Below are 17,991 nucleotides of genomic sequence, written 5' to 3'. Positions count from 1 at the left end.
CTAGGATCACACAGAGCAAAACAAAATTTGTATCCACATATCTCAATGTACTATTATTTATACTAACAATGGAAAAAAAAAAAAATCACACAATATGTCAAAACACCTCAGCAGAAACAAACACTTCAGAAAAATTTATCTGCTCATCTAAAAGGTTAATCCACTGGCCTTTACTTCGGAATAGTAAATGCACTCTTTAGTATTCATAACCATGTAATGTCATCAAGCCAGCAGGCTGCATTTTTTTGATGTTACAAATAGTGCAGTAAATGAGCAAAGATCAGAAGCCTGGTGTTCTTCTTCCTGTCTAGTATCAATTCCCCAGAGTTTGGTTGATCCCAGCGCTCAGCACACCCTGTAACTGAATATTCTCTCTGTCCATAGACTCATCTCTATTTAATATGCACCCACCACAGAATATAACTATAAACATATTCAAATACAAGAGTTTAGAAGAAGGTGGCTCAAGACACCCATTCTGCACTCTGCTTACAAACAGAGCTATGCTGCATGGAACACTAGTTGCACAAAACACTATCAGTGCAGCATGGAAAATGCCCAGTACATAGCTGGGTCTGATCTCCTGTTCACTGGCCACGTTTTGCCTAAGAAAACAGTTTCACAGACTCCAAAGCCTCCCTGATTTAAAAAACAAAAAACAAACAAACAAAAAAATCTGGAAACAATTTCTTTTCTCCCAGAACCTTACCTTTCCTATGCCTGTGTCCTCTGTAGCAAAGTGAGAAATTAGATTCTGCTTGTTATTTGTAATTACAGAAGAGAAAAATATCAAAGAATAAAAAAAATAGTTGAGGCCGAAAGCAACTGCTGGACATCTAACCCAATCCTCCTGGTCATACTAGAGTCAATTAAAGGAGGCTTCCTTGTGCCACACCTTGGAGGGTTTTGAATATCTTCAAGAAATTAAAGACAAGAATACTGGAAGAGAAGGACCAAGATGTTCTGTGAGTTACTGAAGAATCCCTGGAAGACAATGTAGTCATTGTTCAGAGCCAACACATATTTATGAGGAGAAAGCCCAGTTTAATGATCTTAATCTCTTGTGAAAAAGTAATGGGTAGTATACTGAATAGTAAATGCAGCAATTTCTGTGAGAGTTGTATTGCATATGGCTCTGTATTTGTTTTCCCATTTGAGGTCTTGCCAGTCTCTTTCACCTGTTTTTACACTGGAAACTACACTGACATCACTCCCTGAGGGCCCAGGACATGCTTCACAACAACCATCTGTATTATGACATGACAAGGTTATTATTTCTCATGCTGGCAGCTGAGTTCAGCCAGAACACAAGAGCAATGCTTACCTCCATGTTGCTAGATTCAGTCTTCTTACTCTCCTAACACTAGGACAAAACATACAGGGCCATGAAGCTCTACAAAAGAGCCAGCAGCAACACTGATGATTGAAGGAAGCACTGTCTATGTGCAGACTAACTAATAAATCAACTTGATGACAGAATGTCCAGGTTTCTTTTTCTTTTTTTCTTTTTTTTTTAATAACTGTAGACTTACTATTCCTAACATAAAAATAAACTCTAAAATTATTTCATGTGGATTTGCTAAAGAGCTCAAGACTATGAGAAAAAACAACAACAACAACAACAACAACAACAACAACAACAACAAAACCACAACCTTGAAGACAACAGTGAGCATCCACACTGAAGAAAAACAGCCATGGTAATTTTCCCCTCAGTCTGAAACAAGCTCAGCTTTGACCTTTTCAGCACATTGAAAACAGAGGTGTTTCTTGAAGGGACTGATGCACTTAAGCAGAAGGCTGAACACAGTGGTATAAAGGGCAGAAATCATTTATTATTCTTATTCAGAGCCTTAGTAGGACTTCCCGTAAGATTATGACATTTGGTTTATATTGATTCTGTATAACAGCATATATCTCGACTTCTCATTCAGCACTCAGAAAATGTCTATATTCCAAGAGATAGAAAGCAATTTTGCAAAGTCATCTGGGTTTCTCTAAGTCTATCTAGAGAATCCTATATTCCCCTTTATGTTCCTGTTGTAGTGCAAAGAGGTTGAATTTGGCCTATATTCCAATTACTTTCTTTAAGAAACTAAGAAAATCATACATAGTGTCCGACGAAAAAAAAACACATATCCAGGGACTTGTCAAAAAATGAAAAAATAAGCAAAAATAAAATTACAGTTGGAATTTTAAAAGCATAATCTATTATTTAAAAAATAAGCAAGATAACAATGAAAGTATCAATGTGGATTATGTGCCGCCTTTGCTACAACTATGGATACAAGCATGAAAGGTAGCATGATAGCTATTGAAATATCAGATAATGCTGGGGGTTTTTTTTGTTTGTTTTTGTTTCTGTTTTTTTTACACTCAGTCTTTTAAATTACCTGGTATCTTTTTCTTTCAATTGAGCAAACAAGCTGGTACCTCTATGTTTAACTTACACATTTGATACTTGAATGTCCACTTAAGCAAAAAAAAAAATAAAATAAAATACTGAAACAAGAAAATGCAAAACTAAAAACTTGTCTTTTGTAATGCTGCTCCAATACAGAGTTGTATGAAACAATGTCTTTTCCTAAAAAATACGTAAATTCAAACTTATAAGTAGCACCAGCACAAGATTACAAATGGCTGTATGTAAACCAAGTGACAATGGTTTTCCCAAACATTCCTCCATTTATTAATGTGTTACTGTACTTGGAGGCTGTTACTGAAGTCATTAGCAACACTGCCTATGTAGGTAATTTAGATCTCAAGAAAATCATATGCTAAGGTCTGAAGTAACAAAGATGACCATTTTCCAGCCTGCCCTTCAGTGAGTTCAAGCTCAGAAACCATATTCTCTGGTAACCAGTTACCATTCATCAGCCTGACCCACATTACTACATTGTTCATTACTTAGACAACTGGGCATACCAGTTCAGCTGGCACTGTAACTGCTGGTGATTGCCCCTTTCCAATAAATCTCACATATAGTGAATTCACATGACAGCCTTGGATTGGATTTGATGTTCTGTTTCCCTTTGCCTAGTTTTCACACCAGTAAATGAAATAGTCAGGAAACGTTCTATGGGTCTGATGCCAACTGACACTCCACAGTTAAGACTATTTTCAGCTAAAATGACAACACAGCTAAACCTTCCTACAGCTTCCTACCAAGCAAGCATGACTGCATCCAAACTGTCAATCAAGAATGAGCTCTGCCCCAGGCTAGACTCTGAATCATGAACAAACTCTGAAGCAGTGGTAGCTGACCCACACCAAAATCATCCAAGGGGTACAACTGGCAACCACATGTCAGTGTGTGGACCCATTCCTCAGCCCAGTTTATTTTACCAATACAGTTGTTGTATAATGGAAGCAACTCTACAGCAAAAACAACTTTGAGAAGCACGATCCAAGCAATAAAATCATCAAAACGATACAACCAAGTGTCTATCTCCAGTAACATATATGCACATGGCATGGGAAACAAACACAAGCTAGAAATTCATGTTCAAATACAGAGCTATGACCTTGCTGGGATCACATGGGAGACATGACAAGATACCTCACATGCCCGGAGTGCAGCCACAAATCTCTGAAGGTCGAGAAGTAAGGTTCTGCTCTATGTAAAGTTCAAATGCATTGTGCATAGCCTTGTTATCGGTGATGGGCAAGTTGTGAGCTATGGGTAAGAATCAGAGGACAGAGAAGTATGGGTAACACTATTTTGGGCGTCTTCCTCAGACCATCTGATAGATAAGAGGAAATAGATGAAGCCTTTTTCAGACAACTATAAGAAGCCACATGGTTTGTGCACTGTGTCGAAAGAGTTTTTTTCAGAGACATAGAGGCTGATACTGGGACAAGATCATCTCTTGCCAGTTCTTTTCAAAGATCTCCAGTATTGTTTTTGTGTGCATGTGTGGTTTTTTTTTGTGTTTTGTTAGTTGATTTTGTTGTGAAATCTCCAGTTATTCTCTTGATTTCTGCTCAGAGATCTGAGAGCACTCAGATATATGGAGATCTAAGTTGTGCCCACAGATTACATAAACAGAGCAAACAAACATTGCAACAGTAAGCAGAAACGTGTAATTACTTTCCTGCAGTCTCACAGCACACTAGTATCAAAATCAGAGATAGAATTTAGATTTCTCCTTGTAAGTCCTGTGCCGAGCTTCCTAGATCATGTTGCCTTCTTCCATTTTCACACAAAGTACAGAACAGTCTGACTGACAGGCAGGCTCCACTCCAAGAAAGCATAACACATGCAGAAAGATAAATTCATCTGCCTACATTATGAATTGAATAGGCACAAGTAGTCTCTGGCTCAAACCACGAAGCATTGGTTATCAAAAGCTATCTGAGCTAATAACCTAAGCTTACAAGAAGAGAGCACCAGCTTGCCAACATCACAGTAATCTTGCTGAAGAAATGAACTATCTTGCATCTGCCCCACTTGGAGCAGTAGCAGACTGATCTATATGTATTCATAAAGACATATAGATCTGAAAAACACTGCACTTCTGCATTGCAATGAGGAGTTGTAAAGCCCAGGACCCAGTAAATCTGTCATACTCTCCACCTATTTTATTTATCTCACCACATACAGTCTAAAGCATGGTTAACTGGGCATTTCCTACAAAGCTACAGTAAAGGAATGATTTTTCCCCCATATTTATTCATGAAAAGCTCTACAAGAGTTAATTAGGCTTCAACAAACGCTTGCTATATATTGAATTATTAAAATTTTGTCAGAAGGAATATTGTTTCCAGTTTGAATACTACCTTTGCTTAATGCATATCTAAAATAAGTGTAAGAACTAAAAACAAATTAATGAATATGTAAAGGAATGCAAGTCATTAGCAAATTCTTATATCTCAAAAATTATATATGCAAGAATAACACTACTAAATGAAATAGCTGCAGGTTGGAGGACTCCAACTAAGAAGCACCAATAGAAAACAGAGTTTGCTGAAACACCTTCCAACACCTTGGATATTTGCAAGCTTCTTCTGTCATCAACAACTACTTTCATTTATCATGCAATGTAATGTATCTTTTTTAAAAGCTTCAAAACAAGAAAGGAAATTGCAGATATGTCCCCAGACTAACGGGCAAATACAAGTGTACATTTACTCAAACGTTCAGCAAATAAATCTAACTTTGTCTCTAAACAAACATATCTGCTAGCATTTATCTTTCATACGTGTTTGCAATGACACATTTATTAAAACAATATAGAGTCTATACAGAGAAAACTTTGGCTCTCATCATGCTCTAGAGACTACCGGATAAAAAATGCTGCTTCTGCTTCCAACATTTTAACAAGTCTTTTAAACATTCTCTGTTATCTCACATTTTTCATCATAAGAGAAAAAAATTCCCACGGCAATTACAAATAAATAAATTTTAAGAAGAAAGGGATATTTTACCAACCAGCACATAAAATTAGGTATTTTTGCAGTACGCTTGATAATAAAAAAAAAAGCACAGAATTCAGTTATATGTACTCTAAGCACTGCTATAGTGCTGTAAAATAAAGAAATTCATTGACTATTGAGATTAAGTCTGTCATTAATTCAAAGCTCAATTAATTGAAGAATCCAGACAGAAGGCCTTGACTCTTCATTCCTATTCATGTTAAGCAGAAATTACTTAAGCAGGAAGTTCCATTGGTTGTAATGGGTGAACCGACATAAGAAAGGGTTGTAAAACCACAAAACCAGAGGAAACAACTCATAAGCAAATAGAAGATTAACATTGTAATTATCTGACAATTATATTTAAAACACGTGAAACCTCCATTTAATGATGAATAAGAAAAGGTATTTTTCACAGAAAAATTCTAATTCACTTTAGATTGGTTTGGGTTTTTTCATGGTTGTTTCACATTAACAATTTCATAGTTTCTTCACGGATTCTAAATTTCAAATTTCTAAGCATTCGTATCCTTCACCAGCATTGTTTCATTGGTTTTCCAAGTCATGGCACGCTTGCAAAGTGCATGACAATTTGGCTTTGCTTCAAACTTGCTTATATTCAACTTTTTTCACTGCAAACCACCTTCCAGCATCCCCTATCCTATGCTAAAAGTCTCCTAGACAGAGAAATAGCCTCCTTCTACTAACTGAGACACAACAATCTCTGCGAAATGCAAAAATGAAAACTCCTGCCTAATTATGATAAAACACATAATGACTGGTGATGGCCATTCTCTCCAGCTCCGTATAAGGACGCATTTCTGATCCTTTATCCACTCCATCTCTACTCTGATATGTAGAATCATAATGCATTTTTCCATTCTGGCTCAGTGCTCCCATTCTTTGTTAAAGGGAATCATTCATGTGTTTCAGCTGGCTTAAAGACAATTTTTTTCTGTCTTTCTGATGTATCAAATATCTTTCCATTGATATCAGTAACGACAATAGAAAGAGGGTAACACCTAAGCTATAGAAAGAAGAGGAATATGAGCAACTCTGCCTATGACAGAGGGGTTGGAACCTGATGATCCTTGAGGTTCCTTCCAAGCCATTCTACAATTCGATGATTCTATGAGAACAACAGAACCACAGTTCCGCCTAGTGGGCTGTAGGGAAGAGCCAGGATAAGGAGAAAGAAGCCACTGTTGGCAGAGATGAAGAAGCCTATTTATTGGGTTAATTTCCTGCAGGTACATAGCTCCCCCCAAAAAAGCAAAATATTAAACTGCCACTACACTTTACTGTAATCCAGATTTCTAATGGTTATAAGAAGAAGCAAGGCAAAAGAAAATAAAACAAAAAGAAAATACCTTTGTTACAACCAATTATAGGGTAGGAGGAAAGCATAGGAAACTACAAGAAAGTAGATTTTGAGACAAGAAAAACTGAAAACTTGGAGTAAAATCAAGCTTAACAAAAAGTTGTAAGCAGAATTACAGGAAGATCATGCTCCCATAAAGAAGATGGTCTCAGAAACTTAGTGGTATTTGAAGTCAGAGGCCAAAGTGAAAACAGAAAATCTCAGTCATAGGAAAAGGAAGCCAAATAAGGCTCAGATGTCATTGTGCCCTTTTAAAATCTACAGTTATCTAGAAAAGTAGCAGAGGTGGTGAAAACAGACCTATAATAAATAGGTCTGTAATAATAAATAAATAAATTTATTATCTACTAATATGTTTGAAATTTAGTTCCTGTAAAGAAAACATGAATATTTTTAATGCTATCTCGCTTAAAGTAAGCATTTGCAACTCTTAAAAATACTGTAACTAATGGAAAATATAGGCTTGGCTGGAATATTCTCCAAACCTTAAATGCTTGCAAGAATACAATTGAAAATCTCCTGGCTTTTTTAAAACTGAAATACATCCCTTCCGTTTGATATAAGAACAAAGTAGACATTGGCATTTCTGCTAGGGAATATTACTGAATGTGAAAATCATTGTCATGCATTGAATTTTAAACAGTGAACATGAGAGTTGTTCCTAAAATCTATTCTAAGAATTCACTCTTAGTCAACATATTCTCTTTTCACTGCATGCTTTATTATCTCTGCTGTCCAGGCTATCATGTTTTAAAACAATTTTCTGCATACTTAATGGGATTGCAAGTTACATCTGCATAATAACAAACTGAGTAAAGTTGAAGATGACTTAGATACAATATTAAATTATGCTAAGACTGAAAGTCTAGGTAGAGTCCTTCACTCTCCAATACTCCAGAAGAACATGCCGAGTTGCCCTGTCTCAGTGTGCCTGCTAGTTCCTAACAGTAGTTAACAAAGGAAAAATACTGTTCTTTGTAAAAACGTGAGGAATTCTTTCTATACATATTCCAACATAAGCACAAGGTCTCAAGGCTTCCGAACTCTGTTACTAGCAGTTCTACCTTTCATTTCTAGTACAGGAAAAGCTAAGCCACTAATTCCTTTCCGTTTCTCCTAGAAAGGACTGAATATTTCATTTGCTCTTCTTAGTTACCAGATGTATTTCAGCACTCTTTGCTACTTTCAACTTTTATCTGTCATATTTTATGCTCTCCAAACAAGTTGTTGGAAGAAAAATAGTCAGGAATAAGAATTTGAGAACTTCAAATATTTTACATGGAAATAAATAGCAATACCAACCTCTTTCATTTTTTCCAGTTCATTCTGCAGTGCCTGTTTCGCAGTTTCAACTTCTATAAGCTGTTGTCTTAGTTTTTCATTTTCATCTTCTGTTACAGTACGCTTTTCTTCCACATTCTCTAACTCATGATGAAGTCTCACTGATACATCTTTTGCAACCTAAATGTAGAGATATTTCAAAAGAAAGGGAAAAAAACCCCTACAATTACAAAAGAATCACTGCTGAAGATCTTAGTGTCTAAGCAACAATTTACAAGTTAATTCTGGATGCTTTTATTGAAGTGATATGTAAAGAAAAATGTAGGCAATGACATATACAAATAGAATTACAAAATATTCAAAATTCAAGACACCCCTACAAAAAAATTGAATATTCTTTCTATGGAATTTACTGGAAAGCATTGGAAACCAGCACTTTCTTAGGTTCTGTTAAATCAGCAATGAAAGAATATCTTCATTATTCCTAGAGACAGTGCAGCATGTTTTCTCTCAGCCACTGCCAGCTTATTCTTTTCAATGCAGTAAAGGATATGTCCCTGAAATACTTGACATGTGGAAGCCTCAGGTTAAAAGCACAGCCCAATTTCTCCAGGCCTACTGTACCTGGGAATTGTAAAGGACCAGAAATGAGAAAAACTTTATTTTCCGATCCTTCTAATTTCTCTAACTTGCATGGATAGCTAATCAAAATATATGCCATTTAGTAATTTGCTACTGGTTAATTTAAAAAGTATGAACAAACATTTTTGCTGACCTTATACTTATCTAAATTGTGTGTGATATTTTTATATTAAAATGAACACAAGCTGAATTAGGGGGCTTGACATTTTCTTTTTTAATTGTATTTTCACAGAAATAGAGTTAGAAGGAACGCAACAAGATCTAATTCCCTTTCTTTGGGTAAGACAATAAAAATTTTGCTATTTAAGCCATTTGCATTATATTTTGTGAAACCAGTAAAAACTCTAATCACACATTAAAATATTTAAATATACACTAATCACTGCTGTGGTGATGATTTAGACTTATAATTTGAACAGGCTAATTTGATGATTTATTTATTTATTTTTTAGAACACGAGAAAGTAAAATTAATCCTTTTTAGCATTACTTAGAGAAGCTCAGAGGGCTTTCACTGCAACAGTCCTTATGCTTACATGTCAAAAAAGTCTTTTTGACATACTAAAACTCTGGGAAAAAAAAAATTGCAAGCAAGCAGTCTAGAAGAATCTGATCTATCAGAATACAGCAGCAGCCAGTGAGTCAGCCTCCCCCGACAAGAAACTGCGAGTGCATTACTGATACAACACTGCAGTGTAGCTCAAGACCATTCAGTAACCTCCCCCACTGCACACATACTCAAGACACATAATGCCCAACATTAGGAGAGGAATTTCAATGATAAGCAGAGTCCAAAGAGACTGCAGAATGAGCTGAGAATCACACCATAAGGCTTATCTTGATGTCTTTTTCCCCACAGTCAGTATTAAGCTGCTCATCTGATTGACCAAAGTAAACAGAAAATCACTGGGGATATTCTTAACAGCATCCTACCACAGTCTGCAGCTGTACTCCGTATCAGCAAATACAACAAAATCATTACTAAAAGTGATTTTATGTCACAAAATTTTGGTGGAGTGGCAGTTAAAGCAGATAGATAACACAGAGCATTCTAGATCACCTGGAAATTTGAATTCATTTATGCAAGATGCATTTTAATACAGCTATATGAAAGACTGTACCTCTGAAGAACTAAGTCCTCTAATGTAACATATTTGTAAAATGGAGAATGTTATTTTAGATAGAAATTCTTCAGAAGCAGACTTGGGAAGACTACAAAGAATGATGCATAAGTTACAAACATGGCTCCCAGAACCAGGATTTCAGTTTGGCAGATATATGGCATTTGACAACTATCCCTACCAAAAGTAGAACACAATCGTGACCTGTGGGAAGGCTTAATGAAAACATCATTCCTTTTTAAGCAGTCAGTTGTGTAATCATTAGGAAAGACATGGGAGAAGTCCTAATTGAAAAGAGCACTTCGTTCAGCTTAACCTGTGATCTCCTGCAATGGCAGGTGAGCACCAAACTACAGGGTCAACTTCCTTCCCTGCCGGCTGCTTTCCCTGTGTATACAAAGTAGCATTGAGCCAACTCTTCGTTTCTTTAGCCAACACAGGAAGCTGGGATCACCCATTCAATTTGTAAGCGAAGATTCATATTTTGCCTACCAAAGTGTCTCAGCCATTCCCCTAAACACAATTTTGTCTGTGCAAAATGTCCTTTGCTTTGATCTGAATTTCCACTTGACCTCTGAGAAAGAGGCATTAAAAAAAAAAAAAAAAATTCCACCAGTTTTGTTCCTGACCAGGAAGACACTGGTCTGTTCAGAGCTATGTGATAGCTAGTTACAGAACTGTTGCGGCCAAAACAGCAAATGTAGCTTTTGAATATGCACAGAAAAGGAATATCAATAAACACCAAAAGGAAGTTATCATTTTAAATGGCATTAGTAAGAAAATTACTAGAATATGTCTTGGACTGGTGTCTATGTTTTAATAAGAATGATGGTAAGCTGGAAATTTTTCAGAAAAGATGATCCAAGTCTGAATAACAGGGCTGGGAACAACAGACTCTCAATCCATCACACTTATCAGAAAGAAGCTTAGCAATTGTCTATTCGTGTCACGAATAGCATTTCCAGCTGCAGTCCACAGAATCCAACATGAGTAACTAGTACTCGGCAGGAGGATGGTCAGTGAGCTCCAGTTTGCAACACAGAGATCTGTGGTTCCTTGAGAAATGGCTGGGAGATTCTTCAATTGGAAAAATTCTGAAGTGTTGACTTGGAGCAGCCTTAACAAAATCTAGAGCATGGAAGCAAAAATTAAACAGCTTCCAACTAGTGCAAGAGACTCTATTTCCCTCTAATTGGAGCAATCTAGAATAGAGATGATATTATTTACTAATGTTAGTATTTAAACGAATGCTGAAAATTCTCAGCAATGTGGTTCATTCAAATGTCATGTACTAAATACAGGTGATTAGACATGGAAATTTGATGGGCTGTGTCTGCTGTTTCATGGGGATGTGGCAAATCCTGTCTTTGCTGAAGGTCCACTGACACCAGCAGAATCAGGATTTTGAGGTTGCGACTGCAAGCATTCAGTCTAACAGTCCTCTGTGATCTTCACCAGAGAGGACACTGATCTCCTAAAAGTCAGTGGTGCTGTTCAGAGAGGTTGGTTTAATTTTGCAGTGGGAGAATATGGCCTGTGTTCAACATAAAAGACCCAAACCTCTGGACTCCAACTGGGATTTAAGTCACTTTTTGCACAATAATTTCACAAAACACGACTGGATTAAAGATGCAAACAGTCTGTCTGTGGGGCCTCACCGCAGAGCTGCTTGCTGGAGATCTCCCATAACTAGTTAAGCTGCAACCCTACGTGCAGCACTGAATGCACAGTGTACGACAGAATGGATGATAACATGAGAGTCATGAGGCCTGAAGAGCAACGTGTGCCTCTACCTCCAGTGCTCTGTCTCCCCAACGCTCCTCACACCCATACCTTGAGGTCCTGCTCCATGCTGCGCAGCAGCTCACCGTCGATCTCACCAGTCTGCGCGTAGCGGAGCCTCTTGCGCTCGGCCTTGCGCAGCCGGTACTGGAGGATCCGGCAGTTCTTGTTGGCTCTCTCCAGCTCGTGGCGCATTTCTTGAAGCTGACAAGCATCCTCCTCGAAGAAGCTGTCCCTCATCTCATCCATCTCAGTCCTCAGCTCATCTATCTCGTTCTGACACCGGGCCGAGAAGGGGTGGGGACACCAACAGGTAGGTCAGAAACAAAGGTCAGCAAGGGTGGGGGAAGGCACCCAGACGGAGCTCGGAGACGGCCCTTCTCCCCACGGGGATCCGCCTAGCTCATTAAAAGCACCGCAGCAAGAGAAGGAAGCGATGCTGTCCGCGTAAGCCGCGCCTAGGCCATTTTCCCTCCGCCCCAAGGGCTCCCCGGGCGGCAGGGAACCCCTCCCGGCTCCCCCAGCCCCATCTCCGGCTCCCCACCGCGTCCCCTCACCTTGAGACTCTCGTTCTCCTCCCGCAGCTTCTCCATCTCCTCTTGCATCTCGTCCTGCGGCTGCGGGCTCAGCGAACCCTCGGGTGTGCTGCTCCTGCAGCCCGCCTCGCCCTGCCGCAGCCCCTCGGCCCCGGCCGCCGCCATGGCAGAGGGCGAGGAGGCGGGGGCTGCCGAGGGAGGCTCGGCCGAGGCGGCGGCCGCGGAGGAGGCGGCGGCAGCACCGGCGCTGTGGTTGTTACCCTTGGTTTGCATCTGAGCGGCCGCCGCCAGCCCCTTCCTGAGGTGGAACTGGATGAGCTCACTCTGCAGGCATCCCTCCTTCCAGTACCCGCCGCCGCCGCCGCCCGCCGCCCCGCGGCCCTTCCCCGCGACCGCGGAAGATGGAGGCGCGGGGGCCGCCTCCCCCGCGCCTTTCGGCGGAGCCCGCCCCGCTTTCCCCCGCCACTGCCTGGGCGGCGGCGCCACCGCCCCCTCGCGCTCCCCCGCGCCGCTTCCCGCAGGGGGCGCCTCCTCGGCGGGCTCTTCGGCCGCGGCCCTCCCGCCGGCAGCGATCGACGCTTCAGCACCGGCTCCGGGATGGACAGCTCCCGGCGACGCCGCACTCCGCGGCTGTTTCTCGGCGGCGCGGCCGCGGGCGGCCCTGGCGGACTGGCCCGGCGGCGGCCGCGCGGCCCCGGTCTTCAGGGCGGAGGCGGAGGCGGGCGGGGCGCGGGAGGCGGCGGCGGCGGCGGCTACGGGGGGCGGCGGCCGCGCGGTGGCGTCGCGGGCTCTGGCCGGGGAGGAGGCTCGCTGCTGCTTCCTGCCGCTGCTGCCCTCGGGATGGAGGCGAGGCTCGGCGGCGGCGCCCCCTGCGGGCGGTTGGCTCATGGCGGCGGCTATCGGCGGAAGGTGGCCATCCCTCGAGGCGTCCTCCGCGCTGCCGGCTGGGGAGGAGAAGCGGAGAAGACGATCGGGCGAGTGGGGACGCGGTGGCGGCGAGCAGAAGCTGCCCAGCAACCAGCCCGCCTCGTCCGGCGTGCTGCCAGTCGGCCCCGCGGGCGTAGCGGGGACCGATGCTGAAGGCCACAACATGGGTCCGAGGGGCTCCAAAAGGCTGAGACTGAGAGCTGTTCCCACTCCTCTTTCACCGATTGCTGTTTTTCTCCTCTGATGCCAAGCCTACCCCTATACCTGCTGCCATACCACAGCTATATTTCAAATCCACACACTCCTTTCCTCATGCTCGTCTTCACTGCCTATCGCGGTACCAGCCCAGGTTGCTGCTGCACCCCTATGCCTCCCTGAAGCCTCCTGCAGGCACCTGTCAGTGGGCCAGGCTGCTTCACAAACGGCTGCAGGTGATAGTGGAAGCTCACTGTTCTTTGGCCTTGGCAGGAGCTCTGCCAGGGCAAAGCTAGACCTCCAGAGCACACCAACCAAGACTCCTGGAGGAAAAGAGTCCCTGAGCCAACTTATAAGGCCATCTGAGTTTGATACTGATTATACCAAAACAGGAGTGAGGCATAATAACTCCAGCAGATTTTTAAAGCAAAGGCAGTGAGGAATACATCCCAGCCCAACAGCAGTCATTACACAGCATTCACTTGAGTGTGCAAGGATGGCAGTTTTGCCACACAGCGACTGAACTAGTTTTCATGACCACAACAGATGATCAAAATAGGCTGCAAAGACATTCCTTAATGCAGTCTGAAAATATTAGCTATGATATATCAACTGTTTTTACATAGCCTTTGTTCAACTGCCCTTAAAGGGAAACTACAGGCCAAAGTAGAAGTGACAGCATTTCTAACACAGCCTAATGATCCCACCTAGACCACTGCAGGGTAAGGAATAAAGAAATCAAACCAGGCAAAGTCAGAGTAGACCTCATGCTGCACCCTGACAATTGCTTTGCTCTCTGGAACACACCAGGCACCAACTCTACTCCATGCTCCAGGGCAGTGGCTCAGAGATTTCTGCCAAAGTGCACTGTCATTATATCTCTCATTTAACCAATATGCTTAAAACTAATTCTCTCCTTCAAAATAATAATAATAATAATAAATAATAATAATAATATCTTTTAAAAGATAAAAATCAGCAGAATCTTCCCAGGCATTAAATAGTAAAGAGGTAGAATGGGAGTGTAAACCTACCAACAGTCATGCATGCACAATGCTGTACAAAAGGTTTGCTTCGTTTCTCTATTATTCGTCATAATTACTACTGTTCAGAGCTATAAGGTACCAAATATTGCTCTTGAAAACCAGAAACCCCTACAGAAGCTGAAAGAAGTTGGAACAGGACTTGGCTTAGATCCCACATTCTCCTGAGCAACTCTGACTCTACCTTACCATCTTCATGCCTCCAGTTTCAGGGCTCGCTATTACCTACAGTTTGCTTGGCTGTGGCTTGGGGTTTTTCTGTTTTTTTTGTTTTGTTTTCTTTGTTAATAGCACAATGAAGGCCCCGTTTGAGCCCAAGTCCAAATCCCGTGTCCCAAAGAAAAGCCCTTCCATACAACCTTCCCTCCAAGGCAAATCCACGTGGCGATACAACACCACATCTCCATATGTTTTCCCGTCGGGAACAAGAAAAATGCCCGACCAAAGACAGCGACAAAAGGCTCCACCCGCAGCGTCGGGATGCGGCGCAGGGCATCCCTCTGTCCTCTACTCCACGGGGCTCCGGACCCCGCCCGCCTTTTGTCCCGATTCTAGGGGCGGGGGAGGTTTTTCTCAGCTCCCCACTTCTACCCGGCGGTTTTGTTAGACCAGAACCTTGAGTAACATCCCCCCTCCCTTTCTCTTTTTTTTTTTTTTCCCTTTTTGAAAGAAAAGAAAGAAAGAGAGGCTCGAGCCTCCAGCAGCCGCATTACTCACCGTCGCTCTGTCCGCTGCGCGGCTGGTGAAACGCGTGCACGGAGAGGAGGGCACCGCACCCGGGGTACCCGGCGCTGCTAGAGCCTCTCAGGAAAATGAAGCAATATTCATGAGCTGACCTCACCGGGCCTGGGAGACGGAACGGGGGGAGGGAGGAGAGCGGCAAAGGGAAGAGAAAAAGAAAAGATTAAACGGCGAGAACCCCGCCCAGGCCTGGAGACGAGTTGCGTCTCCTTATCTGTTTGCACATGGTAGAATTGGATTACAGCACAAATGGGGGAAGGAGGAGGCTGCTTGCGGGAGATGTGCCCACTTTCTCTTCCCAGTCCATCCCGGCAATCGATTCCGATCTATTATTTAGCGTCCCCGTCAGGGAGCTGGCTTGGAGCAGCCGGAGATGCCAGGCGTCTCCTGCATCAGGGTAATAGGATTTCCCTTTGTTCGCTTCCTGTATCTGCGCTTAGAGGGCAGCGATCACTCCTCGCGTCCTGTTGACAAAAGCCTGGGGAAAGCTGGGAAAGGGAGAAACAAAAGCAAACCGCGGTGGTCTATTGAAGATAATCCCCCGGTGCTGTCTATTCGAGTGAGTGTAGGACTAAGGCACCACTGGCCGCACGCTGCGGGCAAAACTCAACCACATCCGTCTGTTTCACCTATAGGAGCTACACCTGTTCGTCTTGCCACCAGGTGAAATTGCTTTAGATGGCCCGACACACTTCGCACCTACAGCCTCTCCCGATTACAAAAAGAAGCCAAAAAACAAAAACAAAAACAAAAACCAGGTTTTCCTTCCTCTCCTCGCCTTTTCACTAGAGGAGGGTAACATTGGTGGCCTAGGGTTTTCCCCGTCCGACAGCCGCGTGTGGGAGTGCCCAGTCCCAACCCTGTGTAGATGGTCTCTGAACTGCAAGTTCCTCCCCTTTAAATGAAGATTTCCAACCTATAGATGTTGTAGATTTGCACATAAATACATGCATACGGCTATATACACAGTATATATTCAAAAATATTATATACATATAACATGTAAGTGTATGCATACACACTTGTATATGCACACACATGTACAGCACACAAAGTAGTATATGCATATATACTTATACATGGTATGTGCATTTGTATATACCGTTTGTATATATGTCTGTATACTTAACAGTAAGGTCTGTATTCTGGAGTTGGGGGAGGGCAATCTGAAGGCAGACAGCTGCATTCTTTCTAGCTGTCTCTGCCCCACCTCTTCTAAAAAAAAAAAAAAAAAAAAAAAAAGGGATCAACCACATCTGAAACATCACATCCTGAGGTGTGGAAAGATGTTCTCCCTATCTGCATGGCCTCTAGTCTTGAACCCAGGGACTACATGATGTGGACTTACATAGATGTGATAAGTTGAGCGCAATAAAAAATAAGATGTGAAAGATCTGTGCTGAAGGATATGTCTCCTTTGAAACCCATCATGAATATTGATTGCAGTCATATGCACTAAGCAACCAACATAATTGGTTGAAACACAAGGAACAAAAGTACAGAACAATTCTCTAATCAGATCTGAGAAACGCAACATGTTGTAGTTTTCCAGATTTACTGATAGATCCTGAAAGAACTAGGATTACATGCAGTAAACCAGTATAACTAGTAGGTGGTCATACTGTATTTTATTGGTCTGTTACTCCCAAAATTTCATAGCATTGCCCCTGACGTGGATTAGTGGGCACACTGGTGACAGATAGATGGTTGGGCTAGCTGCTCTCAGTGGTCTTCTCCCACCTTCATGATGAGTAGGCATGGCATTGATGGATTGATGGTTGGACTAGATAATCTCAGTGGTCCTTTCCAACCTTCATGATTGTGTGATTCTATGGAAGTATGGACTTTGTCTCCGTAAATATACAGAGTAATGGTGATGAAGCCATCACAACAACACAACACTTAATCTATACAACAATTGCCAAAACGAAGTACACAGCAGTTCCTACCTTTAAGCACAGAGCAGCAGATAACATCCTTTCTACCCTCTCCGTATTGTCTGGATAGATTTCTCTGTGGTTAAATAAAAATGGAATGCAATAGCCTCCCATGATGCTTACAGTAAGTTTTACTGCATAGTTGGAAAAAAATGCAGATCCTAAGTATCCTAACTGTCTTATGTAAGTGTCCAAACTGAAAGCAAGTAATCAGATAATCTCCCTGCCCTTTGTTGTCTGCTTTTAAATACATAGTATTACTATTTGTGGAAGAAAAACATGCCCATCTCTAGGTTTTATTCAGGATTATTTGCTTTATTCTCAAAATTTCTATTTTGGCTGAAACCTCACTGCTGACTCAGTAAAAATTTACATGGATAGAGAAATGCTTCTTCTCATATCATTCATGTTTTGGAAAGGCACAGATGTACACAGGTCTACACAACACACCTTTTGCTGATAAAGGCTGTATTTCCGGTAGGAAGTTGGTTCCTAGATCTCTGTAGATGTTCTGTATGAGCAGCAGACTGATTTTCTAGAATAGGTGTGGCATGAAGAGACTGACACAGAGATGTCAATATAGTGAAAGTTTGATACATATTTAGTTTTTTTTCTGCAGGTTCTCTGAACACCTGTTGGTGGAAATAATACCTGGTCTAGTATTAGACATGGATGCTGGTGGCCCTACCTGCAACAGGGGGGTTGCAACTTGATGATCCTTGAAGTCTCTTCCAACCCAAGCCACTCTATGAGTCTATGATTCAATGAATACATAGAAAGAAAGATCTTAACTTACGCAGAAAACAAGGGTCCCGCACCAGGAACGGAAGGGTGAAATGAAGCTGAACTGCTTAGGATCATCATTACTACTTGTTACAGTTCGTGTTACAGCTAGAAAGATTATCACGGTGAAAATGGGAAAAGAAAAAAACAGGGAAGGAACATTCACCTGCATCTAAAGATCTAGGTTCACAGGAAAGACTTCACAGAG

The 17,991-nt window shown here is 42.0% G+C and overlaps 1 protein-coding gene across 5 annotated transcripts in view; it reads right to left on the bottom strand.

Annotated features, from left to right (window-relative positions):
• Window positions 1–15,154, bottom strand: part of MTCL3 (MTCL family member 3) — a 34,533-nt gene extending 19,379 nt beyond the window's left edge. For all 5 annotated transcript variants that reach the window (XM_085217343.1, XM_085217344.1, XM_010707347.3 and 2 more), the window contains exons 1-4: window positions 15,040–15,154; window positions 12,179–13,101; window positions 11,673–11,897; window positions 8,099–8,257 (exon numbers count right to left, since the gene is read on the bottom strand). In XM_085217343.1, coding sequence (XP_085073469.1) covers window positions 8,099–8,257; window positions 11,673–11,897; window positions 12,179–13,045 — 1,251 coding nt within the window. In that variant the 5' untranslated portion in view covers window positions 13,046–13,101; window positions 15,040–15,154. The remainder of the gene's footprint in view (window positions 1–8,098; window positions 8,258–11,672; window positions 11,898–12,178; window positions 13,102–15,039) is intronic.
• Window positions 15,155–17,991: the final 2,837 nt, after the last annotated feature.

The sequence above is a fragment of the Meleagris gallopavo genome, chromosome 2 (genome assembly GCF_905368555.1).
Source record: "Meleagris gallopavo chromosome 2, MGAL_WU_HG_1.1, whole genome shotgun sequence".
Taxonomy (NCBI): domain Eukaryota; kingdom Metazoa; phylum Chordata; class Aves; order Galliformes; family Phasianidae; genus Meleagris; species Meleagris gallopavo.
This window is presented reverse-complemented; position numbering and strand designations above follow the sequence as displayed.